Raw genomic sequence first — 26,614 nt, 5'->3', positions numbered from 1 at the left:
ACTTGTGTCATGCACAAAGTAGATGTCCTAAGCGACTTGCCAAAACTATAGTTTGTTAACAAGAAATTTGTGGAGTGGTTGAAAACGAGTTTTAATGACTCCAACCTAAGTGTATGTAATCTTCTGACTTCAACTTTATTATCTGAATTAGGCCCACATAATTATACTTATGGATGAGTGGCTTCTATGGAGGACCTTTTGAATGTCTTTGAACTTCAAAGAGTAACATTGGACCAGAGAAAACGTTAGCTAGCTAGCAAGCTTACAAGATTGTGTGTGCGGAGCAGCACTATAATTAAAAACGGTCTCAACTTTTTGTAGTTCATAAATCCAATGTGAAACATGATTACTATAGTATCCTTAACTAGCATTAAAAAAGTTGATTCATTCTTCTCTAATTAAACACCTCTCTCCCTAATTTCTGAATCACGCTTGTGACATCGTCAGAAATCTACGGTAACCAACACTTCGGAGGGGGAGGGGCATGTAACTAACACGCGCGCACACTGGCAAAGATTTCCAGCTGGCAGGCAGACACTGGAATAAGTTTGTGAGTGGCAAATGATGGCTTTGCATGGGCGCATTGTTGAGATTTTTGTGGGACTGGAAAGAAAATGCCTAGAACGTAAAATAAAGTTAATAACCAGTTCCCTTGCTTTTAACAGTTTTGTTCCGGAACAGTATAGATCACTTTTTCCTTTCCAGGTCTGATTCTGTTAATCGAATAATGTTTCTGTTCTGTTCCTTTACTTGTTGGTGTTCATGGGTCCTGTTACATGGAGTGGGGTGGGGGCGTGGCAGAGGAGAGCAAAGTGAGGGGTGGGGGCGTGGCAGAGGAGAGCAAAGTGAGGGGTGTGGCAGAGGAGAGCGAAGTGGGGGGGAGAGGGGTGGGGCGGTGCAGAGAGGAGGGCGAAGTGGAGGGGTGGGGCGGTGCAGAGAGGAGGGCGAAGTGGAGGGGTGGGGCAGTCAGTGCAGAGAGCAGGGCGAAGTGGAGGGGAGAGGGGTGGGGCAGTGCAGAGAGGAGGGTGGAGGGGAGAGGGGTGGGGCAGTGCAGAGAGGAGGGCGAAGTGGAGGGGAGAGGGGTGGGGCAGTGCAGAGAGGAGGGCGAAGTGGAGGGGAGAGGGGTGGGGCAGTGCAGAGAGGAGGGCGAAGTGGAGGGGAGAGGGGTGGGGCAGTGCAGAGAGGAGGGCGAAGTGGAGGGGAGAGGGGTGGGGCAGTGCAGAGAGGAGGGCGAAGTGGAGGGGAGAAGGGTGGGGCAGTGCAGAGAGGAGGGCGAAGTGGAGGGGTGGGGCAGTGCAGAGAGGAGGGCGAAGTGGAGGGGTGGGGCAGTGCAGAGAGGAGGGCGAGGTGGAGGGGAGAGGGGTGGGGCAGTGCAGAGAGGAGGGCGAAGTGGAGGGGAGAGGGGTGGGGCAGTGCAGAGAGGAGGGTGAAGTGGAGGGTGGGGCAGTGCAGAGAGGAGGGCGAAGTGGAGGGGAGAGGGGTGGGGCAGTGCAGAGAGGAGGGCGAAGTGGTGGGGCAGTGCAGAGAGCAGGGCGAAGTGGAGGGGGAGGGGTGGGGCAGTGCAGAGAGGAGGGCGAAGTGGAGGGGTGGGGCAGTGCAGAGAGCAGGGTGAAGTGGAGGGGAGAGGGGTGGGGCAGTGCAGAGAGGAGGGCGAAGTGGAGGGGTGGAGCAGTGCAGAGAGGAGGGCGAAGTGGAGGGAGAGGGGTGGGGCAGTGCAGAGAGGAGGGCGAAGTGGTGGGGCAGTGCAGAGAGCAGGGCGAAGTGGAGGGGAGAGGGGTGGGGCAGTGCAGAGAGAGGAGGGCGAAGTGGAGGGGTGGGGCAGTGCAGAGAGCAGGGTGAAGTGGAGGGGAGAGGGGTGGGGCAGTGCAGAGAGGAGGGCGAAGTGGAGGGGTGGAGCAGTGCAGAGAGGAGGGCGAAGTGGAGGGGTGGGGCAGTGCAGAGAGGAGGGCGAAGTGGAGGGGTGGGGCAGTGCAGAGAGGAGGGCGAAGTGGAGGGGTGGGGCAGTGCAGGGCGAAGGGGAGAGGGGTGGGGCAGTGCAGAGAGGAGAGGGGTGGGGCAGTGCAGAGAGGAGGGCGAAGTGGAGGGGTGGGGCAGTGCAGAGAGGAGGGGCGAAGTGGAGGGGAGAGGGGTGGGGCAGTGCAGAGAGGAGGGTGAAGTGGAGGGGTGGGGCAGTGCAGAGAGGAGGGCGAAGTGGAGGGGAGAGGGGTGGGGCAGTGCAGAGAGGAGGGCGAAGTGGAGGGGAGAGGGGTGGGGCAGTGCAGAGAGGAGGGCGAAGTGGTGGGGCAGTGCAGAGAGCAGGGCGAAGTGGAGGGGAGAGGGGTGGGGCAGTGCAGAGAGGAGGGCGAAGTGGAGGGGTGGGGCAGTGCAGAGAGCAGGGTGAAGTGGAGGGGAGAGGGGTGGGGCAGTGCAGAGAGGAGGGCGAAGTGGAGGGGTGGAGCAGTGCAGAGAGGAGGGCGAAGTGGAGGGGGAGAGGGGTGGGGCAGTGCAGAGAGGAGGGCGAAGTGGTGGGGCAGTGCAGAGAGCAGGGCGAAGTGGAGGGGAGAGGGGTGGGGCAGTGCAGAGAGGAGGGCGAAGTGGAGGGGTGGGGCAGTGCAGAGAGCAGGGTGAAGTGGAGGGGAGAGGGGTGGGGCAGTGCAGAGAGGAGGGCGAAGTGGAGGGGTGGAGCAGTGCAGAGAGGAGGGCGAAGTGGAGGGGTGGGGCAGTGCAGAGAGGAGGGCGAAGTGGAGGGGTGGGGCAGTGCAGGGCGAAGGGGAGAGGGGTGGGGCAGTGCAGAGAGGAGAGGGGTGGGGCAGTGCAGAGAGGAGGGCGAAGTGGAGGGGAGAGGGGTGGGGCAGTGCAGAGAGGAGGGTGAAGTGGAGGGGCAGTGCAGAGAGGAGGGCGGAGGGGAGAGGGGTGGGGCAGTGCAGAGAGGAGGGCGAAGTGGAGGGGAGAGGGGTGGGGCAGTGCAGAGAGGAGGGCGAAGTGGTGGGGCAGTGCAGAGAGCAGGGCGAAGTGGAGGGGAGAGGGGTGGGGCAGTGCAGAGAGGAGGGCGAAGTGGAGGGGTGGGGCAGTGCAGAGAGCAGGGTGAAGTAGAGGGGTGGGGCAGTGCAGAGAGGAGGGCGAAGTGGAGGGGTGGAGCAGTGCAGAGAGGAGGGCGAAGTGGAGGGGAGAGGGGTGGGGCAGTGCAGAGAGGAGGGCGAAGTGGTGGGGCAGTGCAGAGAGCAGGGCGAAGTGGAGGGGAGAGGGGTGGGGCAGTGCAGAGAGGAGGGCGAAGTGGAGGGGTGGGGCAGTGCAGAGAGCAGGGTGAAGTGGAGGGGAGAGGGGTGGGGCAGTGCAGAGAGGAGGGCGAAGTGGAGGGGTGGAGCAGTGCAGAGAGGAGGGCGAAGTGGAGGGGTGGGGCAGTGCAGAGAGGAGGGCGAAGTGGAGGGGTGGGGCAGTACAGGGCGAAGGGGAGAGGGGTGGGGCAGTGCAGAGAGGAGAGGGGTGGGGCAGTGCAGAGAGGAGGGCGAAGTGGAGGGGTGGGGGCAGTGCAGAGAGGAGGGCGAAGTGGAGGGGTGGGGCAGTGCAGAGAGCAGGGCGAAGTGGAGGGGAGAGGGGTGGGGCAGTGCAGAGAGGAGGGCGAAGTGGTGGGGTGGGGCAGTGCAGAGAGCAGGGCGAAGTGGAGGGAGAGGGGTGGGGCAGTGCAGAGAGGAGGGCGAAGTGGTGGGGTGGGGCAGTGCAGAGAGCAAGGCGAAGTGGAGGGGAGAGGGGTGGGGCAGTGCAGAGAGGAGGGCGAAGTGGAGGGGTGGGGCAGTGCAGAGAGCAGGGCGGAGGGGAGAGGGGTTGGGCAGTGCAGAGAGGAGGGCGAAGTGGAGGGGAGAGGGGTGGGGCAGTGCAGAGAGGAGGGCGAAGTGGTGGGGCAGTGCAGAGAGCAGGGCGAAGTGGAGGGGAGAGGGGTGGGGCAGTGCAGAGAGGAGGGCGAAGTGGAGGGGTGGGGCAGTGCAGAGAGCAGGGTGAAGTGGAGGGGAGAGGGGTGGGGCAGTGCAGAGAGGAGGGCGAAGTGGAGGGGTGGAGCAGTGCAGAGAGGAGGGCGAAGTGGAGGGGAGAGGGGTGGGGCAGTGCAGAGAGGAGGGCGAAGTGGTGGGGCAGTGCAGAGAGCAGGGCGAAGTGGAGGGGAGAGGGGTGGGGCAGTGCAGAGAGGAGGGCGAAGTGGAGGGGTGGGGCAGTGCAGAGAGCAGGGTGAAGTGGAGGGGAGAGGGGTGGGGCAGTGCAGAGAGGAGGGCGAAGTGGAGGGGTGGAGCAGTGCAGAGAGGAGGGCGAAGTGGAGGGGAGAGGGGTGGGGCAGAGCAGAGAGGAGGGCGAAGTGGAGGGGTGGGGCAGTGCAGAGAGGAGGGCGAAGTGGAGGGGTGGGGCAGTGCAGAGAGGAGGGGCGAAGTGGAGGGGTGGGGCAGTGCAGGGCGAAGGGGGAGAGGGGTGGGGCAGTGCAGAGAGGAGAGGGGTGGGGCAGTGCAGAGAGGAGGGCGAAGTGGAGGGGTGGGGCAGTGCAGAGAGGAGGGCGAAGTGGAGGGGTGGGGCAGTGCAGAGAGCAGGGCGAAGTGGAGGGGAGAGGGGTGGGGCAGTGCAGAGAGGAGGGCGAAGTGGTGGGGTGGGGCAGTGCAGAGAGGAGGGCGAAGTGGAGGGGTGGGGCAGTGCAGAGAGGAGGGCGAAGTGGAGGGTGGGGCAGTGCAGGGCGAAGGGGAGAGGGGTGGGGCAGTGCAGAGAGGAGAGGGGTGGGGCAGTGCAGAGAGGAGGGCGAAGTCGAGGGGTGGGGCAGTGCAGAGAGGAGGGCGAAGTGGAGGGGTGGGGCAGTGCAGAGAGCAGGGCGAAGTGGAGGGGAGAGGGGTGGGGCAGTGCAGAGAGGAGGGCGAAGTGGTGGGGTGGGGCAGTGCAGAGAGCAGGGCGAAGTGGAGGGGAGAGGGGTGGGGCAGTGCAGAGAGGAGGGCGAAGTGGTGGGGTGGGGCAGTGCAGAGAGCAAGGCGAAGTGGAGGGGAGAGGGGTGGGGCAGTGCAGAGAGGAGGGCGAAGTGGAGGGGTGGGGCAGTGCAGAGAGCAGGGCGAAGTGGAGGGGTGGGGGCGGTGCAGGGCGAAGTGGGGGCGGTGCAGAGAGGAGGGCGAAGTGGGGGGGGGGCGGTGCAGAGAGGAGGGCGAAGTGGCAGAGAGGAGAGGGGTGGGGGCGTGGCAGAGGAGAGCGAAGTGGGGGTGTGGCAGAGGAGAGCCAAGTGGAGGGGAGAGGGGTGGGGCGGTGCAGAGAGGAGGGCGAAGTGGAGGGGAGTGGCGGTGCAGAGAGGAGGGCGAAGTGGAGGGGAGAGGGGTGGGGCGGTGCAGAGAGGAGGGCGAAGTGGAGGGGAGAGGGGTGGGGGCGTGGCAGAGAGGAGGGTGAAGTGCGGGGGAGAAGGGTGGGGGCGTAGCAGAGAGGAGGGTGAAGCGTGCGGGGGAGAGGGGTGGGGGCGTGGGAGAGGTGGGGACGTGGGAGAGGTGGGGGGTGGGGGCGTGGGAGAGGTGGGGACGTGGGAGAGAGGTGGGGGGTGGGGGCGTGGGAGAGGGGTGGGGTCGTGGCAGAGGAGGGGCGAGAGGGTTGGGGGCGTGGCAGAGAGGAGGGGGGGTGGGGGCGTGGGAGAGGGGTGGGGGTGTGGCAGAGAGGAGGGGGTGGGGGCGTGGGAGAGGGGTGGGGGCGTAGCAGAGAGGAGGGTGAAGTGCAGGGAGAGGGGTGGGGGCGTGGCAGAGAGGAGGTGGTGCGGAGAGCAGGGCGAAGTGGGGGGTGGGGGCGGTGCAGAGAGGAGGGCGAAGTAGAGGGGTGGGGCGGTGCAGAGAGCAGGGCGAAGTGGAGGGGAGAGGGGTGGGGGTGTGGCAGAGAGGAGGGTGAAGTGCGGGGGAGAGGGGTGGGGGCGTAGCAGAGAGGAGGGTGAAGTGCAGGGGAGAGGGGTGGGGCGTGGCAGAGGAGAGTGAAGTGTGGGGGAGAGGGGTGGGGCAGTGCAGAGAGCAGGGCGAAGTGGGGGGTGCAGCAGAGAGCAGGGCGAAGTGGGGGGTGCAGAGAGGAGGGTGAAGTGCGGGGGAGAGGGGTGGGGGCGTGGCAGAGAGGAGGGTGAAGTGCGGGGGAGAGGGGTGGGGGCGTGGCAGAGGGGTGGGGGTGGTGCGGAGAGGAGGGTGAAGTGGGGGGTGGGGGGTGCAGAGAGGTGGGGGTGGTGCAGAGAGGAGGGCGAAGTGGGAGGGGAGAGGGGTGGGGGCAGTGCATAGTGGGGGTGAGAGGGGAGGCAGTGCATTGAGGGGGGCGAAGTTGCAGACTCTGGCTGTGCTACTGCTGCTGCTGGATCGGGCCTGGCACTGCCATGTGGGTTGGGCTGGCACTGGATGCATTGTTCCCCCCAGGGATTTCTCTTCCCAGCACTACAGTGACAGAGCAGAGGGGGAGAGTCGTGATAACTATTAGCTAGGGCATTGAAAGGACCTTCCAGTTCCTCTCAGAGGACTCTTACATTTTTGGAATTCTGTTTTTTTTTCTCCCTCCATGGCCTCTTTCTTGTAATGGAAACCAGGATGAGGAAAATCCAGGCACTCAGAGACGACTCCTGGCTATCGTCCCAGTCAAGGATTCTGTAAACTCTGCTTTCTGTTTCGGCTGTGGAGAGGTAACCTGAAGGTAAAGGATCTAATGTTTCCTATTCTAATGTTTACTAGATAGATTTGTGTGTGGTGATTGTCCTCCCCCACTAGTTGGCACATGGATTAATAGCATCTGTTAGCAGCAGCTTGGCCATCCATCCTACTTTCTCTGGACTGGATGTGTGTAGGGCAATATTTGGGTTCCTCCTTCAGGCCTAGTTGGCAGGACATTTGTCCCTCTATGACACTTACTTGGCTCTGAGAGAAAGAAACAGGCTTTGTTTTACAAGAAAATGGAAAGAGATGCACTCTGCAACTGTTCATCTTGGCCTTGTAGCTTTGTTGGTGAGTTGGAATATAGGCCTATAATGTGATTCAAAATATGGAATTCCCCTACAGTGCTGGCATGCAAAGTTTCACCGTGACATTCAAATGCCAACTGTTTAGTCTGTAGACGTTATTTGGGTTCCATGGTAACACAGGGGCCTAGCCTGGAAAGGTTGAGCAGAAAGGCGGAGTGGGGACACTGTCCATCTTTCGCCCTGAGACACCATCTCGGACAAGGCCATGTAAAATCTTGTCGAACCATGTCAGTTTTCCCAATTGTGTTTCAATGGCTCTGTGGCTGCAGCCTTTTAGCTAGTATTTGAAATAAGCCTAGGTGATTTATTCTCAGTGGAGCCTAGGTGATTTATTCTCAGTGGAGCCTAGGTGATTTATCCTCAGTGGAGCCTAGGTGATTTATCCTCAGTGGAGCCTAGGTGATTTATCCTCAGTGGAGCCTAGGTGATTTATCCTCAGTGGAGCCTAGGTGATTTATTCTCAGTGGAGCCTAGGTGATTTATTCTCAGTGGAGCCTAGAGCCAATGTGATTTATTCTCAGTGGAGCCTAGAGCCAATGTGATTTATTCTCAGTGGAGCCTAGAGCCAATGTGATTTATTCTCAGTGGAGCCTAGAGCCAATGTGATTTATTCTCAGTGGAGCCTAGGTGATTTATTCTCAGTGGAGCCTAGAGCCTAGGTGATTTATTCTCAGTGGAGCCTAGAGCCAATGTGATTTATTCTCAGTGGAGCCTAGAGCCAATGTGATTTATTCTCAGTGGAGCCTAGAGCCAATGTGATTTATTCTCAGTGGAGCCTAGGTGATTTATTCTCAGTGGAGCCTAGGTGATTTATTCTCAGTGGAGCCTAGGTGATTTATTCTCAGTGGAGCCTAGGTGATTTATTCTCAGTGGAGCCTAGGCGATTTATTCTCAGTAGAGCCTTGGTGTTTGCTTCTGTGTAGAGCCTAGGTGATTTATTCTCAGTAGAGCCTTGGTGTTTGCTTCTGTGTAGAGCCTAGGTGATTTATTCTCAGTAGAGCCTTGGTGTTTGCTTCTGTGTAGAGCCTAGGTGATTTATTCTCAGTAGAGCCTAGGTGTTTGTTAAAGGAAAAATCAACTGTGCGTATTACAGATACAGTGGGGCAAAAAAGTATTTAGTCAGCCACCAATTGTGCAAGTTCTCCCACTTAAAAAGATGAGAGAGGCCTGTAATTGTCATCATAGGTACACTTCAACTATGACAGACAAAATTAGAAAATACATTTTAATTTATTTATTTGCAAATTATGGTGGAAAATAAGTATTTGGTCAATAACAAAAGTACTTTGTTATATACCCTTTGTTGGCAATGAGAGGTCAAACGTTTTCTGTAAGTCTTCACAAGGTTTTCACACACTGTTGCTGGTATTTTGGCCTATTCCTCCATGCAGATCTCCTCTAGAGCAGTGATGTTTTGGGGCTGTTGCTGGGCAACACGGACTTTCAACTCCCTCCAAAGGGTTGAGATCTGGAGACTGGCTAGGCCACTCCAGGACCTTGAAATGCTGTCATAGTTGAAGTGTACCTATGATGAAAATTACAGGCCTCTCATCTTTTTAAGTGGGAGAACTTGCACAATTGGTGGCTGACTAAATACTTTTTTGCCCCACTGTATGTTAGCTTTTGCTAACCTCCCTCCATATCTCCCTCTCAGGCATTGACTGTTTTGGACCAGAGATTCCGGTCCCCGTACCAGAAACTTGTGACGGGACGGAGGAGTGGACACAAAATAAGAACCCTCTTCGCTACAGCCAGCCGTGTTGGATGCAGCTGAATAACAAGCTGAGAAAAAGAAAGAGCATTGGACTTTCCTGCTCCATTCAGAGGACTGCCATCCATGTGGTGGTATGATGAGACTGTGAGTCAGGAGAAACACAATCAGACGGGAGCAGATTGATAGAGGGAGAGAAAGAAAGGTAGAGGAGTGAGTGTCAAGGTGCCCTCCTGACCCCAAGGTGATAGCACCAGTCAAGGCAGCAGGATGACCAGCCTGTTCAGGCGAAGCAACAGTAATGGAGGCTCCGGTGGAGGAGGAGGAGTAGGTGGTGGTGGTTCTTCCCCAGGAGAGCTCAACAACAGCCGGCCTAACCGACAGGTGCGGCGTCTGGAGTTCAACCAGGCCATGGAGGACTTCAAGATCATGTTCCCCACCATGGATTACGAGGTCATCGAGTGCGTCCTGCGCTCCAACAATGGGGCGGTGGACGCCACCATCGACCAGCTCCTCCAGATGAGCATCGACGGAGAGGGATCGGATGACAGCTCTGACTCCGATGATAGCATCCCACCAGAGGTCAGTCAGTGCAGGGTCAAGGCTTCCACATGTTTTGCTAGGCGAACCGAACAAGCGTGCTCGCGTAAGTCCTTAAAATATCTTTGCTTAAACTAGAATAAACCGGCAATAGTACTGTTTGTCCATCTTGAGATGCCATAGTGAAGACCCTTGCCAGCTGGTCAGTGCCTGCTCCGAGTACGCTTCCTGGTATTCTGTCTGGCCCCACAACGTTGCGAATGTTAACCTGTTTAAAAAGATCTTACTCACACGGGCCTCCCGAGTCACGCAGTGGTCTGAGGCACTGCATCGCAGTGCTAGAGGCGTCACTGCAGACGCATGGGACTGCCAGCCGTGATCGGGAGTCCCATAGTTAGGGGAGGGTATGGACAGACGACGCTGGGCCAATTTAGACCTTTAAATAGGTTAACATTGGCAAGGTCACGGGGCCAGACGGAATGTCTCTCTCTCTCTCTCCCCTCCTGTTCTTGTTGTAGTCTAGGTTTTAGTCAATAATAAATAATACATTGTGTCACAGTACCACACATAAAGAAGGAACTGCAACCCATGTCATCTCACTACAATATAAATAGCAAAGTAGTGCTGTTTTGTGGGCTCCAGTTACCTTACCAGACACTAACCCCCAACCAGCTTCTCTCTTAAAACTTTAATTATTTATCTTACTGACATGACTGATTTGAATGGGTAAATGTGTATTAACGTTATTGGGACATACTCTCTCTTGGTCTCCTCCATTCCCTGGGCTAGATTCTGGAGAGGTCATTAGAACCTGACAGTTCCGACGAGGAACCTCCCCCCATCTACTCACCGCCCACTTATGACATGCACATCTACGACAGGAAGTACCCAGAGGCCCCGCCCACTCCACCACCCAGGTAAATTGTCATACTATCACAGGAGGCTGGTGGGAAGAGCTATAGGTGAACAGGCTCATTGTAATGGCTGGAATGGAAAGATTGGAGTCAAACACGTTGTTTCCATGTTTGACATGTTTGGTACCATTCCATTTATTCCATTCCAGCCATTACAATGAGCCCTTCCTCCTATATATGCTCCCTATATATGCTCCCACCAGCCTCCTCTGTACTATACTATACAGTTCAACAGATCTACAAAATGCCCAGTGAAGAGTTTAACCTATCAGTCATCTGACTATGGTAATTCTTTAATTATGTATAGAATATGTGCATCTGGAACGTGAACACTGATTACTTTATGAAAGGGAGGAAGGAGGGATGCATGTTTTAAAAACCCCGACAGGACCTTTGGTTTGCATGCAATCCCCTAGCCTGTACTCTATAAAGCCCAGAGGAACAGAGGAAGTGGTCCTATGGGGCCCTGGAATTTATATGCTCAGGCCTGTGGATATCACAGCCGACCACATGCTGTTATAGTTTGTCAAGGTTCCACCTGGTGGCCATTTTAAGAACTGTGCAATGCTGTCTCAAGTGTGTTGTGTGTGTATCACTGGACCAGTTAATAACAAAAATCCATGTAATTGAATTTGCTTCAAGCCCCATTGTCCATGATTTATGATTCAAGACCATGTCCACATTTGCTCTGCTTCACACCGCCAGCTGGGAGATTCACAGTAATTGACTTTTTGGACTGTACAAAGTGGTGTGTTAAATGTGGTGACTGCTGCTCAAAGGGGATTTTATTGTGAAGACAAACAGGCATGAATTATTATTTGTGTTTTCATGCATTGCTTACTTTTCACAGCATCAGTACACAATGTATGATGTGTGCGTTTAGTTTAGTTCTAGTGTGACATGGCATATGAACCTCTCTCTAGTCTGACCTTAACCTTTTGACCCTTGTCTGACCTAGGTTTGAGGCCCAGCTCCCGCCAGGTCACCGGCAGGTCCGCAGCTACAGGAACTGGAATCCACCGTTGCTTGGCAACCTGCCAGATGATTTCCTGCGGATCCTGCCACAGCAACTGGATAGTATACAGGTACACTGGATGTGAAGAAAACCACAAACAAAAAAATGCATTAGCAGTATGACATTATCATTAACAGCAAGGCGACATCCTGCTTACAGAAATCAATTGCAACTAAATGAAAACTCTCTTTCTCCATCTCTCCTCCTCTAGGGCTCACAGAACAGTCTGTCCCAGCCTTCTTCTTCCTCCTCTCTGTCCTCCATTGTCCAGCAGACAAACCAGGGAGGTGTCTCCAAGCCAGGGACTGGTGGAGCCCTAGGGGCACCTGGAGGGCCCGGGGGCATGGCAGGGGTAGTCACGGAGCAGGAGCGTAAACTGAAACAGTACCTGGATGATGAGCGCATCGCTCTGTTCCTCCAGAACGAGGAGTTCATGAGGGAGCTGCAGCGCAACCGCGAGTTCCTTGTCGCCCTGGAGAGAGGTGTGTGTCATGCACATGCATACATGGTCACCTGCATGATATACTTTAACACACAGAATACATGTTCAGGACACAGTAGGCAGTAGTCAAGTTTATGCTTTCTACAGAGCGAGTCAGCTACGGAGTGAGTCAGCGAGTCAGCTACTGTTGAAAATGCTCTTCTCTCTTTCATGCTATGCTAGTTGCAAAGTCCCTTGTGTATCTCATGATGCTTCATCCTACAAAAGTTTAACTTTGGGAAGCATGTCCCACTTTCATAAAGGTTTCTTAATAATAGATTAGATTCTGCTATGTGTCCCCATATTGCGTTATAACATCCAGCTTTCTCTGTTTTAGATCGCTTGAAGTACGAATCAAAGAAATTCAAGTCCAATCATTCATCCTCTTACATGGAGAATTCCACAGCAGGTAGATGTCATTCATCCTCTTACATGGAGAATTCCACAGCAGGTAGATGTCATTCATCCTCTTACATGGAGAATTCCACAGCAGGTAGATGTCATTCATCCTCTTACATGGAGAATTCCACAGCAGGTAGATGTCATTCATCCTCTTACATGGAGAATTCCACAGCAGGTAGATGTCATTCATAAGCTTCACCAGTAAATAAGTGTGTGTGTGTGTGTGTGTGCGTGCGTGCGTGCGTGCGCTATTCAAACACCCAATAGGCCTACTCATATGAATGACTTTGGGTTTATTTTGATAACGTCCCTTTATCACGTCCAATATCTAGCCAACAATATTTATCACTCACTACCACTGGGTATGGTGAATGCTTCTCCAAGTAGTTGTTTACACGATAAATGGCTTTCTCTGGAGTGATTCATTTAGTATTTTATTAGGATCCCCAAACAAAACTCAACAAATAAAATACATAATATACATTACATCATTTTGTAATTTTATTTATTTCTATTTTAATTTTAGTTTTATTTAGTAAATATTTTCTTAACCAACAATGCAGTTAAAAAAAAAAGAGTTAATGGCTTGTAAGTAAGCATTTCACAAATAACATTTGATTTGATTTTGCTTTGATAAAACAATACAAAATATATATTTTAAAAAAATGTAAGTATCCTTTAAAGTCAGTTGTTTTTTAAAAATCTGTTTTTATTAGCTTGGTTTTGCTAGCTTGAGTTACCTTGGGTGACAGAGAGTTCCACATAATCATGGCTCTATTTAATACTGTGTGTTTCCCAGCCTCTGTTCTGGACCTGGGGACTGTGAAGAGACCTCTGGTTAAATGTCTTGTGTTGTACCGATGAGTGTCCGAACTGTGTGTTTCCCAGACTCTGTTCTGGACCTGGGGACTGTGAAGAGACCTCTGGTTAAATGTCTTGTGTTGTACCGATGAGTGTCCGAACTGTGTGTTTCCCAGACTCTGTTCTGGACCTGGGGACTGTGAAGAGACCTCTGGTTAAATGTCTTGTGTTGTACCGATGAGTGTCCGAACTGTGTGTTTCCCAGACTCTGTTCTGGACCTGGGGACTGTGAAGAGACCTCTGGTTAAATGTCTTGTGTTGTACCGATGAGTGTCCGAACTGTGTGTTTCCCAGACTCTGTTCTGGACCTGGGGACTGTGAAGAGACCTCTGATTAAATGTCTTGTGTTGTACCGATGAGTGTCCGAACTGTGTGTTTCCCAGACTCTGTTCTGGACCTGGGGACTGTGAAGAGACCTCTGGTTAAATGTCTTGTGTTGTACCGATGAGTGTCCGAACTGTGTGTTTCCCAGACTCTGTTCTGGACCTGGGGACTGTGAAGAGACCTCTGGTTAAATGTCTTGTGTTGTACCGATGAGTGTCCGAACTGTGTGTTTCCCAGACTCTGTTCTGGACCTGGGGACTGTGAAGAGACCTCTGGTTAAATGTCTTGTGTTGTACCGATGAATGTCTGAACTGTGTGTTTCCCAGACTCTGTTCTGGACCTGGGGACTGTGAAGAGACCTCTGTCTTGTGTTGTACCGATGAGTGTCCCACTGTTTGAACAGATAGTTTGTGACCTTTAACCCATTAACACCTCGCACAAAGACCAATAGTGATACAGTCAACTTTTAGCCAGTAGAGATTGACATGCATAGCACTGACATTTGCCCTCCGTGTACATTTGCCCTCCGTGTACATTGATTTAGATGAAAACAGAGCAACGTCTTATCATGGACAGACCTCTTCCCATTTTAGCAGCCATTGAGGATATACAGTGCCTTCGGGAAAGTATTCAGACCCCTTGACTTTTTCCAAATTGTGTTACATTAGACTTATTGTAAAATGGGTTAAAAATATAATAATCCTCAATAATCTACACACAATACCCGATAATGACGAAGCGAAAACAGTTTTTTAGAAATGTTTGCAAATGTTTTAGTAATAAAAAACAGATCCCTTATTTACATAAGTATTCAAACACTTTGCTATGAGACTCGAAATTGAGCTCAGGTGCATCCTGTTTCTGTTGATCATCCTTGATGTTTATACAACTTGATTGGAGTCCTCCTGTGGTAAATTACATTGATTGGACATGATTTGAAAAGGCACAAACCTGTCTATATAAGGTCCCACAGTTGACGTCAGAGCAAAATCCAAGCCATGAGGTCGAAGGAATTGTCTGTAGAGCTTCAAGACAGGATTGTGTCTCGGCACAGATCTGGGGAAGAGTACCAAACAAGGTCTGCAGCAGGTCCCCAAGAATATAGTGGGCTTCATTGTTCTTAAATGGAAGAAGTTTAGTACCACCAAGACTCTTCCTAGAGCTGGCTTCCTGGCCAAACCTAGCAATCGGGGGAGAAGGGCCTTGGTCAGGCAGGTGACCAAGAACCCGATGGTCACTCTGACAGAGTTCTAGAGGTCCTCGTGGAGATGGGAGAACCTTCCAGAAGGACAACCATCTCTGCAGCACTCCACCAATCATGCCTTTATGTAAGGGTGGCTAGACAGAAGCCCCTCCACAGTAAAAAGCACATGACAGCCCACTTGGAGTTTGTCAAAAGGCACCTAGAAGACTCTTTGACCATGAGAAACAAGATTATTTTTCAGCGGCAGGTACTGGGAGACTAGTCAGGATCGAGGGACAGATGAACGGAGCAAAGTACAGAGAGATCCTTGATGAAAACCTGCTCCAGTGCGCTCAGGAACCTCAGACTGGGGTGAAGGTTCACCTTCCAACAGGACAATGACCCTAAGCACACAGCCAAGACAATGTAGGAGTGACTTCAGGACAAGTCTCTGAATGTCCTTGAGTGGCCCAGCCAGAGCCCGGACTTCAACCCGATCGTACATCCCTGGAGAAACCTGAAAATAGCTGTGCAGCGACGCTCCCCGTCCAACCTGACAGAGCTTGAGAGGATCTGCATAGAAGAATGGGAGAAACTCCCCAAATACAGGTGTGCCAGCTTGTGCCGTCATACCCAACAATGCTGTAATCGCTGCCAAAGATAATTGAACAATGTACCAAGAAAAGGGTCTGAATACTTATGGAAATGTTATATTTTCATTTTTTTATTTGTAATAAATTTGCAAAAATTTCTAAACCTGTTTTTGCTTTGTCATTATGGGTTATTGTGTGTAGATTGAGGGGGAATAGAATACGTTATCCATTTCAGAATAACACTTTAACGTAACAAAACGTGGAAACAGTCAAGTGGTCTGAATACTTTCCGAATGCACTGTATAGTAGGCCTAGCCTATAGAAAGCTGATGAGATCCTCCTCTTTTAAATAGAGGCCATCAAAACTCTGTTTTCTGCGTAGCCTATAGAAATGTTGCATGAACTAGTGGGCTCTCATTAAGTGTTTGATTAGATTTTTTATTACATACAGTGATTAGAGGGACAATAGAGTGCAGTTTGCAAGTTTGGTAGGCTACTAATGACCAGCAGCTTCAGAGCTTGGAGAAGCCTAATTACTGTGATTAAGCGGTCATGTGGAATTTGACTTCCGTCATGACTCGTGACCGCTGGGGTGGTGGTAATACGGTCACCGTAACAGCCCAAGTCATGCCTAAGTTTTCAAATCTTGTCAACAAAAAAGTTCTTAAAGTGGTTGGAAATATCAAAGGGTTTTGTTATGAACAAGCCATCTGCCTCAGTGAAGGATGGAGCGGAGTTTGCTTTTTTTTGCCTAGAATTTCATTTAAGGTACTCTAGAGCTTTTTACTATCATTCTTTATATAATTTCTCATTTATTTATTTTTGAAGTAGTTTTTTTGGGGGGTTGATCATCTTTAATATATAAACTTAGCAAAAAAAGAAACGCCCCTTTTTCAGGTCCCTGTCTTTCAAAGATAATTTGTAAAAATCCAAATAACTTCACAGATCTTCATTGTAAAGGGTTTAAACACTGTTTCCCATGGTTGTTCAATGAACCATAAACAATTCATGAACATGCGCCTGTGGAACAGTCATTAAGACACTAACAGCTTACAGACAGTAGGCAATTAAGGTCACAGTTATGAAAACTTAGGACACTAGAGGCCTTTCTACTGACTCTGGAAAAACACCAAAAGAAAGATGCCCAGGGTCCCTGCTCATCTGCGTGAAGATGCCTTAGACATGCTGCAAGGAGGCATGAGGACTGCAGATGGGGCCAGGGCAATAAATTGCAATGGCCGTACTGTGCAATTTGTTCCAGTCATTGGCAGCAGAGAACTGGAAGGAAAGGCGGCCAATTAGGAGATGGCTTTGGGGGTGACCAGTGAAATATACCTGCTGGAGCGCGTGCTACAGGTGGGTGCTGCTATGGTGACCAGCGAGCTGAGACAAGGCTGGGCTTTACCTAGCAAAAACTTTTAGATGACCTGGAGCCAGTTTGTTTGGCGACAAATATGAAGCGAGGGCCAGCCAACCCTCTGGGGCATACAGGTCGCAGTGGGGGGTAGTATATGGGGCTTTGGTGACAAAATGGATGGCACTTTGATAGACTACTTCCAATTTGCCGAGTAGAGTGTTGGAGGCTATTTTGTAAATGAAGGATCGGTAGGATAGTCAGCTTTACGAGGGTATGTTTGGCAGCATGAGTGGAGGATGCTTTGTTGCGAAAAAGGAAGCCAATTCTAGATTTAATTTAGGATTGGAGATGCTTCATGTGAGTCTGGAAGGAGAGTTTACAGTCTAACCAGACACCTAGGTATTTGTAGTTGTCCACATATTCTAAGTCAGAACCGTCCAGAGTAGTGATTCTGGATGGGCGAGAAGGTGCGGGCAGTGATCGGTTGAAGAGCATGCATTTAGTTTTACTTGCATTTAAGAGCAGTTGGAGGCCACGGACGGAGTGTTGTATGGCATTGAAGCTCGTCTGGAGGTTTGTTAACACAGTGTCCAAAGAAGGGTCAGAAGTATACAGAATGGTGTCGTCTGCATAGAGGTGGATCAGAGAATCACCAGCAGCAAGACCGACATCATTGATGTATTCAGAGAAAAGAGTCGGCCCGAGAATTGAACCCTGTGGCAACCCCATAGAGACTGCCAGAGGCCCGGACAAGAGGCCCTCCGATTTAACACACTGAACTCTATCTGAGAAGTAGTTGGTGAACCCGGCGAGGCAGTCATTTGAGAAACCAAGGCTGTTGAGTCTGCCGATAAGAATGCGGTGATTGACAGAGTTGAAAGCCTTGGCCAGGTCGATGAAGATTGCTGCACAGTATTATCTTTTATCAATGGCGGTTATGATATCGTTTAGGACCTTGAGCGTGGCTGTGGTGCACCCATGACCAGCTTGGAAACCAGATTGCATAGCGGAGAAGGTACGGTGGGATTCTAAATGTTTCTTTCTAAACTTTAGAAAGGCAGGGCAGAATAGATATAGGTCTGTAACAGTTTGGGTCTAGAGTGTCTCCCCCTCTTGAAGAGGGGGATGACTGCGGCAGCTTTCCAATCTTTGGGGATCTCAGACTATACAAAAGAGAGGTTAAACAGGCTAGTAATAGGGGTTGCAACAATTTCGGCAGATCATTTTAGAAAGAGGTTGTCCAGATTGTCTAGCCCAGCTGATTTGTAGGGATCCAGATTTTGCAGCTCTTTCAGATCATTAGCTATCTGGATTTGGGTGAAGGAGAAATGGTGGAGGCTTGGGCAAGTTGCTGTGGGACATGCAGAGCTGTTGACCGGGGTAGGGGTAGCCAGGTGGAAAGTATGGCCAGCCGTAGAAAAATGTTTTTTGAAATTCTCAATTATTGAAGAGTTTTTCCTAGCCTCAGTGCAGTGGGCAGCTGGGAGGAGGTGCTCTTGTAAAGTGGCTGTTCCACTGGATGTCTTAAGGTGAACGCACCAATTTGTAAGTCGCTCTGGATAAGAGCGTCTGCTAAATGACTTAAATGTAAATGTAAATGTTCTCCATGGACTTTACAGTGTCCCAGAACTTTTGGGAATTTGTGCTATAGGATGCAAATTTCTGTTTGAAAAAGCTAGCCTTTGCTTTCCTAACTGCTTGTGTATTTTGGTTCCTAACTTCCCTGAAAAGTTGAATTTTCAGGGGGCTGTTCGATGCTAATGCAGTACACCATAGGATGTTTTTGTGCTGGTCAAGGGCAGTCATGTCTGGTTACTACAGAGTTTGTGTGTCTAAACTTTTGACTGGTACTGTACATACACATATACATTTATATAATTTATCTTTGTTCTATAGTAATTTTAAAAAACATTTTTAAAAAATAAAAAAACTTAAGTCTTAAAGTGCCCAGAGAAAATGTAACTACAGTTGTAGTCACCAATTAAGACTTTACAAAAATGGTTGAAGTAGATTGTTTGTTCACTACTCAGGTTCATTATTATATGTGAATGTGTGTTACTGCGTTAGTGTTTTCTTGTGTGATTCTGTGTGTGTGCATAATATGCTTATGTTTGTCTTTTACAACTCATTTCTTTGTTTCCAGGAGAGCACTGTGCTTCGAGGTCGATGGAGGCTTGTACTGCTGTGTCAGATGACGCCATGTTCAGAGACAAACTCAAACACATGGGCAAATGTAAGGCATCCTCTACCAGCAGGCAACTCAATACACATTATTACCATCCCCTGTCTCTCTCTGGCAGTGGCCAGTTAACGAACTCAATCACTAGAACAGCATACTTTTGCAAACCCCCCCGATATGGTTGTCTTCTCTCCCACCTAGCAACAAGAAAGAAGCTGTTTGAAATCGCCAGATCATTCTCTGACAAGACAAAGAGAAGAAAGTTAAAAAGAAGAACGCTCCTGAAGCACCAGTCGTATCCTTCATTGCCAATCGATACTAATTTCCAATCAGAAACATTGGATGTGTTCCGTTTTTGCAGTGATGGCTTTTTATAGAACTCAATGTTCAAGTACCACATACTGTATAATACAGATGCATATGTATCAATATCCAGGCCTTTAGGTGTTTCCCTTGACCATATCCCCTCTAAGACTGGGAACAGCCAACTCCACAGCCAACCTCCTGGAAGATGTGGAGGGAAGCCCAGAAGATGGCCAGCCCAGAAGATCAGACACTCAGGAAGACGATGTGCCACACAAGGAACCGTTGTCATGGTGAAAACCTGTCTCCTTCCCTGTTGGAAATTGTATCACTTTACTCTGTGTAACTACTATAACCGCTCTAATCAAACATTATTGTTGACTTACATCCTTTGTTTATAGATAGGCCTTTTGGCTGTAATCTGACAAACATGTCACCTCCATTTCAGATTCTCCAAGGCTGCACCACATCAGGGTTTCCATGGTGACAGCAGAATGACCCATGGCTGGTGGCCACGCAATACTTTGGCTCTCTCCCCTAACACAGGCCAGCCAATCCCAGGCCCAGAAGTGACCTGGGACCACCCCCTCGCCCAGGAGGAGAGGAAGCAGACTGCTACCACCTCTCCTTAACTCTGATTGTTCATAACCACATTGGATTACCATTATAATCTCTGTATTATAACTCTTCATTAATATATGATTTCACATGTAAAGGGAAGATGCATTAGTCTTTTGACAGTTCTTTTTTGTTGTTGTGTCAGCTCCCTTTAATCCCCATTGCAGAAGGCATGGCAGCCCTGCTAGTGATGATCTTAACATATGGACTCATCTAGTGTTACCACTCTAATCTCTTTGATATGGCTGGGGTAGGTCACTCTAGAGCCAAAGTGTGCACAAGCACCTCTGAAATGTCCCATAATAAATCATGTTCACTCCCAGTACCCATGTGTTGCTATGCCCATTTGGTCACAGTTTTAAACAGACAGTAACCAGTGATGATGTGGCAAGTTTTCAACTAGAATCACAGCTCAATCCCATGTTTCCTGAAAGTTCAGGACACAGAAACAACTTGTAAACAGAGACTCTAACATTACAGTTGACTCCCCCTTGTAAATCTGGATTTGCCTCGGAGCAATTTGACAGCAGATGATATCATCAGAGACCTGTGTGTGTCAGTCAAGGGGTTGTTATTTAAGTTGCCCTGCTCAAATGTCAACAAACCCTTCTGTTGCACCCTCCTATATCAAAGAGGCATTCAAACCTGCCAAAAGGGTCACTTGTTCCAAGCGGGTCATATTTCATCCCATATTGTTATGTCAATATGTAACTAAATGCCAAGTGTAACCTTTAATCCCATTTCAGGAACTCTGACAAACTTCTTAAGATTTCACGTGAACTGAAATATCCCTCAAGCTAACTGACTGCCATATCTCACTATTCTCATGTCTTTTTCAATATAGCATTTATATACTAACCCTATTTCGTTGAGAGTAAGGAGGGGTGCATATTGCTGAAATCGTGTTATTAATGAGTACACAATAATATAACTAGTAGAAATATTTGATAAACAAATGTGCCAGTGATCTGTGCACATTGCTGATAAACATGTGTTTTATGTGGTGTAATGGGAAATGAACCGTTTGTAATGGGAAGTGTTGGGTATGGAGAGAGCAGAACATGATATGGATGATGCCTCTGTGAGGTGAGGACTGGCATTGATCTTGATTAGATGCTGTTGGGTGTATCGGTAGAAAAGAGGAGGCTGATGATGACCCAGCGCTGTGATATGAGTTTCAACAGACAGTCGAGCTAGATTTAAAGTCAACCCTTTGAGCCACTATCTGATTCGCAAGGTTTCACATTGATCCGTCACTTTCCCAACTATTGGAAATGATTACTGTCTTATTCTGAAGCCTTCTCCCCGAAGGGTGCTCTTTGCTCACGATCGTTAAAAAGGAAGGGACAGACTGGTGTAGGAAATATGGTGGCAACTCTCTCCACCATGCTTCTAAAAAATTATATGTTTTAAAATTGATGCATAAAAGTGAGCAAGCCAAGTGCACACTTTAGGGAGAAGGGTGGGGAATTGGAACACCAATTCATTCACTCTACCTTCTTAAATGAATTCACATGTAAATGTTTGATTTGCTACCTCTCAATCTAGATGGCTCCATGATTGAAACGTATGTTTTTACTATTGAAATTTAAGATGATTCAAATCAAATCACCCATTTACAGTTTTTCCTTGATTTAGGAACGTTGGAATGTTTTAACCCTTCTCTGTCAGGATGTTGACAGAAGACCTCATTGGTGATAGGTCATGTGTTGTATATAAGGAGAAGGGTATGTTTGTTGAACATATGGAGTAAGTTTTGTATGTACAAGTATTGATTGTGTGAAGGGAGGCTGAAATCGACCCTTTCAGTGTTCTTTTTGAAGTCTTGATGTTATGGATTGGGTTTGGAATTTTGCCCCTTTGACAATTTCTGTCTGTTGTCATTTTCTTGTTTGTTAGTTTTTGCTCTCAGCATTTTTCTCATATAGGTCTTCAAACTCTCTAAACATGTTTGCCAATAAAATGTGTTTATTGCCCTTGCCATAATGAAAAAGATTTGCCATAATGTCACCCACTCGTTTATACTGTTTTTGAGCGGCAGATAGGGGGCGCCATTATCCAGCTTACTCAAACTGCCATCAGACTATCCTGACTTCATTGTTACTGTCATGCTATTCACATCAGTAGAGGCTGCTGAGGGGAGGACGGCTCATAATAATGGCTGGAATGGAACGATTGGAATGGCATCAAACACATAGAAACCATGTGTTGGATACCATTAAACTGATTCCGCTCCAGCCATTACCATAAGCCCGTCCTCCCCAATTAAGGTGCCACCAACCTCTTGTGATTCATATCCATATAGGTATTTCAAATGGGTATTTGTAATATATACTACCGTTCAAAAGTTTGGAGTGACTTAGAAATGTCCTTGTTTTTGAAAGATAAGCACATTTTTTTGTCCATTTTAAAATAACATCAAATTGATCAGAAACACAGTGTAGACATTGTTCATGTTGTAAATTACTATTGTAGCTGGAAACAGCTGATTTTTATGGAGTATCTACATAGGTGTACAGAGGCCCATTATCAGGAACTGTCACTCCTGTGTTCCAATGGCACATTGTGTTAGCTAATTCAAGTTTATAATTTTAAAAGGCTAATTGATCATTAGAAAACTCTTTTGCAAAGACGTTAGCACAGCTGAAAACTGTTGTTCTGATTAAAGAAACAATAAAACTGGCCTTCTTTAGACTAGTTGAGTATCTGGAGCATCAGCATTTGTGGATTATATTACAGGCTCAAAATGGCCAGACCAAAGCACTTTCTTCTGGAAATTGTCAGTCTATTCTTGTTCTGAGAAATAAAGGCTATTCCATGTGAGTAATTGCTAAGAAACTGAAAATCTCATACAACGCTGTGTACTACTCCCTTCACAGAACAGTGCAATCTGGCTATAACCAGAATAGAAAGAGTGGGAGGCCCCGGTGCACAACTGAGCAAGAGGACAAGTACATTAGTGTTTAGTTTGAGAAGACTCCTTATTTTCAGTCCTCAACTGGCATCTTCATTAAATAGTACCCACAAAACACCAGTATCAACGTCAACAGTGAAGAGGCGACTCTGGGATGCTGGCCTCTAGGCAGAGTTCCTCTGTCCAGTGTATCTGTTCTTTTGCCCATCTTAATCTTTTATCTTTATTGGCTAGTCTGAGATATGGCTTTCTCTTTGCAACTCTGCCTAGAAGGCCAGCCAGTTGAGGACTTGTGAAGCACCTGTTTCTCAAACTAGACACTATAATGTACTTGTCCTCTTGCTCAGTTGTGCACCGGGGCCTCCCACTCTTTCTATTCTAGTTAGAGCAAGATTGCGCTGTTCTGTGAAGGGAGTTGTACACGGCGTTGTACGAGATTTTCAGTTTCTTAGCAATTTCTCGCATGGAATAGCGTTCATTTCTCAGGACAAGAATAGACTGACAAGTTTCAGAAGAAAGTGCTTTGTTTCTGGGCATTTTGAGCCTGTAATCGAACCCACAAATGCTGATGCTCCAGATACTCAACTAGTCTAAAGAAGGCCAGTTTTATTGCTTCTTTAATCAGAACAACAGGTTTCAGCTGTCCTAAGAAAATAGCGTTTCTTTCAAAAACAAGGACATTTACTGGATACTGGAGTGCTTTAATTTATTTCTATAGAAGACATTCTAACTCATATCTGCAGTAGCTGAGAGAGCATCTTTGATAAGACACAGGTTATGTTTGTTTACAAAAGCCTGTGACAGTTCACCCACTGACCAGTCAGCAGGTTTATGTCTGTCTATTACAACATTACATGATATCAGTAAGTCACCAAGTGCTTGCACTCCATTGGTCTATTGCTTAGTTTTGTTATTTTCAGAAAAGAGAAGGGAAAATGTTTTTTTGTATCTTCAGTTCCAGGCTTTTGACTGACATCTGAACACGAGTGCAGTTTTGTTATTGCACTGTCGAGGGCAAAACTCATCTGCATGGTTTTGTGACATGATTTCAAAATGGCTTGATGTTTGATGACTGCTCATAGAAATTTGTAGATACGTTATCCTCTCAGGGAAGCTCCACTCTTTGTACTGTTCTTCCATTTCCAATTTGTGCGACTTGGTAAAAGCACAGTTAAGAATATGAAAAGGTATATTTAGGCTGGTAGTTTATTTCTTTATAAGCTTCAAATATCATGTTGGTGGCCAGACATGATTTCAAATGCATACTGGACCGGTCTGTGCGATAGACCAAAAAGCTGCATATAGGCCTAGTTGTTGTACGGAAAAGAGCATACTCAAAATAACTTCAAACTTTAACGTTTTAACCTTCTCTGACCAATAGACATGCAGCACCACAAATGCTTGGTTAATTATGTTTTTGTTGAGATGTTTCTAAGTACAGATTATTTTATTGTACTGTATGTGTGCCAGACAGGGTGATATGCTTCATTATGAATGTACATGAATAGAGATGAGGCCAGTAATAGCAGACAACATGCTTGTTTACAATGCACTCATGAGCCTGCAATCTTCTATGGCTCATAATCCTATCATAAGAATGTATGCCATAGTTACTTTGAAGAACTACCACCACAGGCCTGATGGTTTTTAGATTCGTATGGAACTCGGTGCGATCTGTGTGGCCTGTCCATAAACGACCCCTATAGCCTCTAACCTCCAGGCATTTTTGTAGATCTGTTTCTGGACAGGACTGTAACTAATCCTACCAGTCAATGTAGGTCAAACGTATGAAAATCGTTGCTCATTAGCAAAACTGATATACATTTCAAGAACTTCAGAATTTGTATGATTCAACATGTTTGTTTGTGTCATATTTTGGAAGGCCAAGGTCAGAAGCCAGTTTCTACCCACAACATATGTTTAAGGTTCTTTAAGTGATTGTTGTACTCAAGATTGATTTCTGGATCAGATTTTTCTTACACTTTATGAAGAAAGTTTCTTATAGCTATTGAAATAATCTAATTGTGTTGTACCCTGTCTGATGTGATTGTGTGACATTTGTAAAGATGTATTAACCGATTCTGCTCATTAAAGTTGTTTATCGATCCCTTAGACAAGATTGACACAACTGACCAGTGAAAATGACATATCTCTCAACATCAGGTTCCTGATGAGGCCTTTCTCTTGGAAGAGAGAGAAAGATCTAGGACTTTCGTGAGCGAGATTTGAAGTGAAATGGTTCTAGCTAAGACAAAACATTTTGGGAATAGATACTAAATCAAATTTTATTTGTCACATGCGCTGAATACTTACCGAGAAATACTTACAAGCCCTTAACCAACAATGCAGTTTTAATAAAATTAGAGTTAAGAAACTATTTACTAAATAAACTGAAGTTTAAAAAAATATCCCATAATGACAAATATTTTTTTGTTATTTTTTTTTGTTGAAAATGTATTCAATTTTTTTTTTTAATGATTTCACATTTACATAAGTATTCAGACCCTTTACTCAGTACTTTGTTGAGGCACCTTTGGCAGTGATTACAGCCTTGAGTCTTCTTGGGTATGACACTCCTCTTAAACTATGTCAGATTAGATGTGGAGCGTTGCTGCACAGCTGTTTTCAGGTCTCTCCAGAGATGTTTGATTGGTTTCAAGTCCGGTCTCTGGCTGGGCCACTCAAGGACTTTCAGAGACTTGTCCCGAAGCCACTCTTTTTATTTAACTAGGCAAGTCAGTTTAGAACAAGTTCTTATTTTGTAGGTGGGGATAAAGTGACTATGCATAGATAATAAATATTTGTAATACTCCAGGTTGCCATTTGATCAATTGTTCTGCATTCTAACGGCTTGGGGGTAGAAGCTGTTAAGGAGCCTTTTGGACCTAGACTCCGGTACCTCTTGCTGTGTGGTAGCAGAAACAACGGTCTATGACTTGGGTGGCTGGAGTCTGACAATTTATTGGGCCTTCCTCTGACACCGCCTGGTATAGAGGTCCTGGATGGCAGGAAGCTTGGCCCCAGTGATGTACACACTACCCTCTGTAGCGCCTTACAGTCAAATGCTGAGTAGTTGCCATACCATGCGGTGATACAACCGGTCAGGATGCTGTCAATGGTGCAGTTGTATAACTTTTTGAGGATCTGGGGACCCATGCCAAATCTTTTCAGTCTCCTGTGGGGGAATAGAGTTGTCGTGCCCTCTTCACGACTGTCTTGGTGTGTTTGGACCATGATTGTTTGTTGATGTGGACACCAAGGAACGTGAAGCTCTCAAACCGCTCCACTACAGCCCCATCGATGTGAAGGGGAGCGTGTTCAGCCCTCCTTTTCCTGTAGTCCATGATCATACGATAGTGCACCGTTTGCACACTCCTTTCTTGTTTATATTCAGAAAGGAATTTCCGATTCATTGTAAACAATCGTTGGTATAGTGACATTCTTGTTTTATGAATGTTAAAGGTCACATCATGTGACCATTAACACAAATGTGTGTCATGTCATGACGTGTCCCATTCCAAGTTCTACGGAGGGTGCTCCAGCAAACAAACAACAGAGACCTGAGGACACCATCCAACCTGGAACTGAGGGAGTAGTGTTTGGTCTGATGCTATTTTGAAAGCCAAGAAGAAAATGATTTTAAACTTTTTTTAAAAATAATCACAATCACAATGATATATTTTACTTTATGGGGACTGAATGTTTCAAGATGGCGTAGCATCTCATTCCAAGATGGCGTAGCAGTCGGACGTGTGTTTGTCTTTGTCTTATCCCGTGTAAATAGTCAGGTTTTTTTGTATATACACTGCTCAAAAAAATAAAGGGAACACTAAAATAACACATCCTAGATCTGAATGAATGAAATATTCTTGTTAAATACTTTTTCTTTACATATTTGAAGTTGCTGACAACAAAATCACACAAAAATGATCAATGGAAATCAAATATATCAACCCATGGAGGTCTGGATTTGGAGTCACACTCAAAATTAAAGTGGAAAACCACACTACAGGCTGATCCAACTTTGATGTAATGTCCTTAAAACAAGTCAAAATGAGGCTCAGTAGTGTGTGTGGCCTCCACGTGCCTGTATGACCTCCCTACAACGCCTGGGCATGCTCCTGATGAGGTGGCGGATGGTCTCCTGAGGGATCTCCTCCCAGACCTGGACTAAAGCATCCGCCAACTCCTGGACAGTCTGTGGTGCAACATGGTGTTGGTAGATGGAGCGAGACATGATGTCCCAGATGTGCTCAATTGG

General features: G+C 48.0%; 1 protein-coding gene across 2 annotated transcripts in view; it reads left to right on the top strand.

Annotated features, from left to right (window-relative positions):
* LOC115141932 (CUE domain-containing protein 1-like) overlaps positions 1–24,465 on the top strand; it is a 53,039-nt gene extending 28,574 nt beyond the window's left edge. Inside the window, exons 2-11 of one of the 2 annotated variants that reach the window (XM_029681345.2) lie at positions 6,530–6,633; positions 8,613–9,251; positions 9,999–10,126; positions 11,082–11,208; positions 11,350–11,620; positions 11,957–12,028; positions 18,483–18,572; positions 18,720–18,813; positions 18,992–19,114; positions 19,270–24,465. In XM_029681345.2, the coding sequence (XP_029537205.1) occupies positions 8,940–9,251; positions 9,999–10,126; positions 11,082–11,208; positions 11,350–11,620; positions 11,957–12,028; positions 18,483–18,572; positions 18,720–18,813; positions 18,992–19,114; position 19,270 (1,218 nt within the window). In that variant the 5' untranslated portion in view covers positions 6,530–6,633; positions 8,613–8,939 and the 3' untranslated portion in view covers positions 19,271–24,465. The remainder of the gene's footprint in view (positions 1–6,529; positions 6,634–8,612; positions 9,252–9,998; positions 10,127–11,081; positions 11,209–11,349; positions 11,621–11,956; positions 12,029–18,482; positions 18,573–18,719; positions 18,814–18,991; positions 19,115–19,269) is intronic. The other variant, XM_029681346.2, reaches the window with a different exon arrangement.
* The last annotated feature ends 2,149 nt before the right edge of the window (positions 24,466–26,614 follow it).

The sequence above is a fragment of the Oncorhynchus nerka genome, linkage group LG14, assembly GCF_034236695.1.
Source record: "Oncorhynchus nerka isolate Pitt River linkage group LG14, Oner_Uvic_2.0, whole genome shotgun sequence".
Lineage (NCBI taxonomy): Eukaryota > Metazoa > Chordata > Actinopteri > Salmoniformes > Salmonidae > Oncorhynchus > Oncorhynchus nerka.
This window is presented reverse-complemented; position numbering and strand designations above follow the sequence as displayed.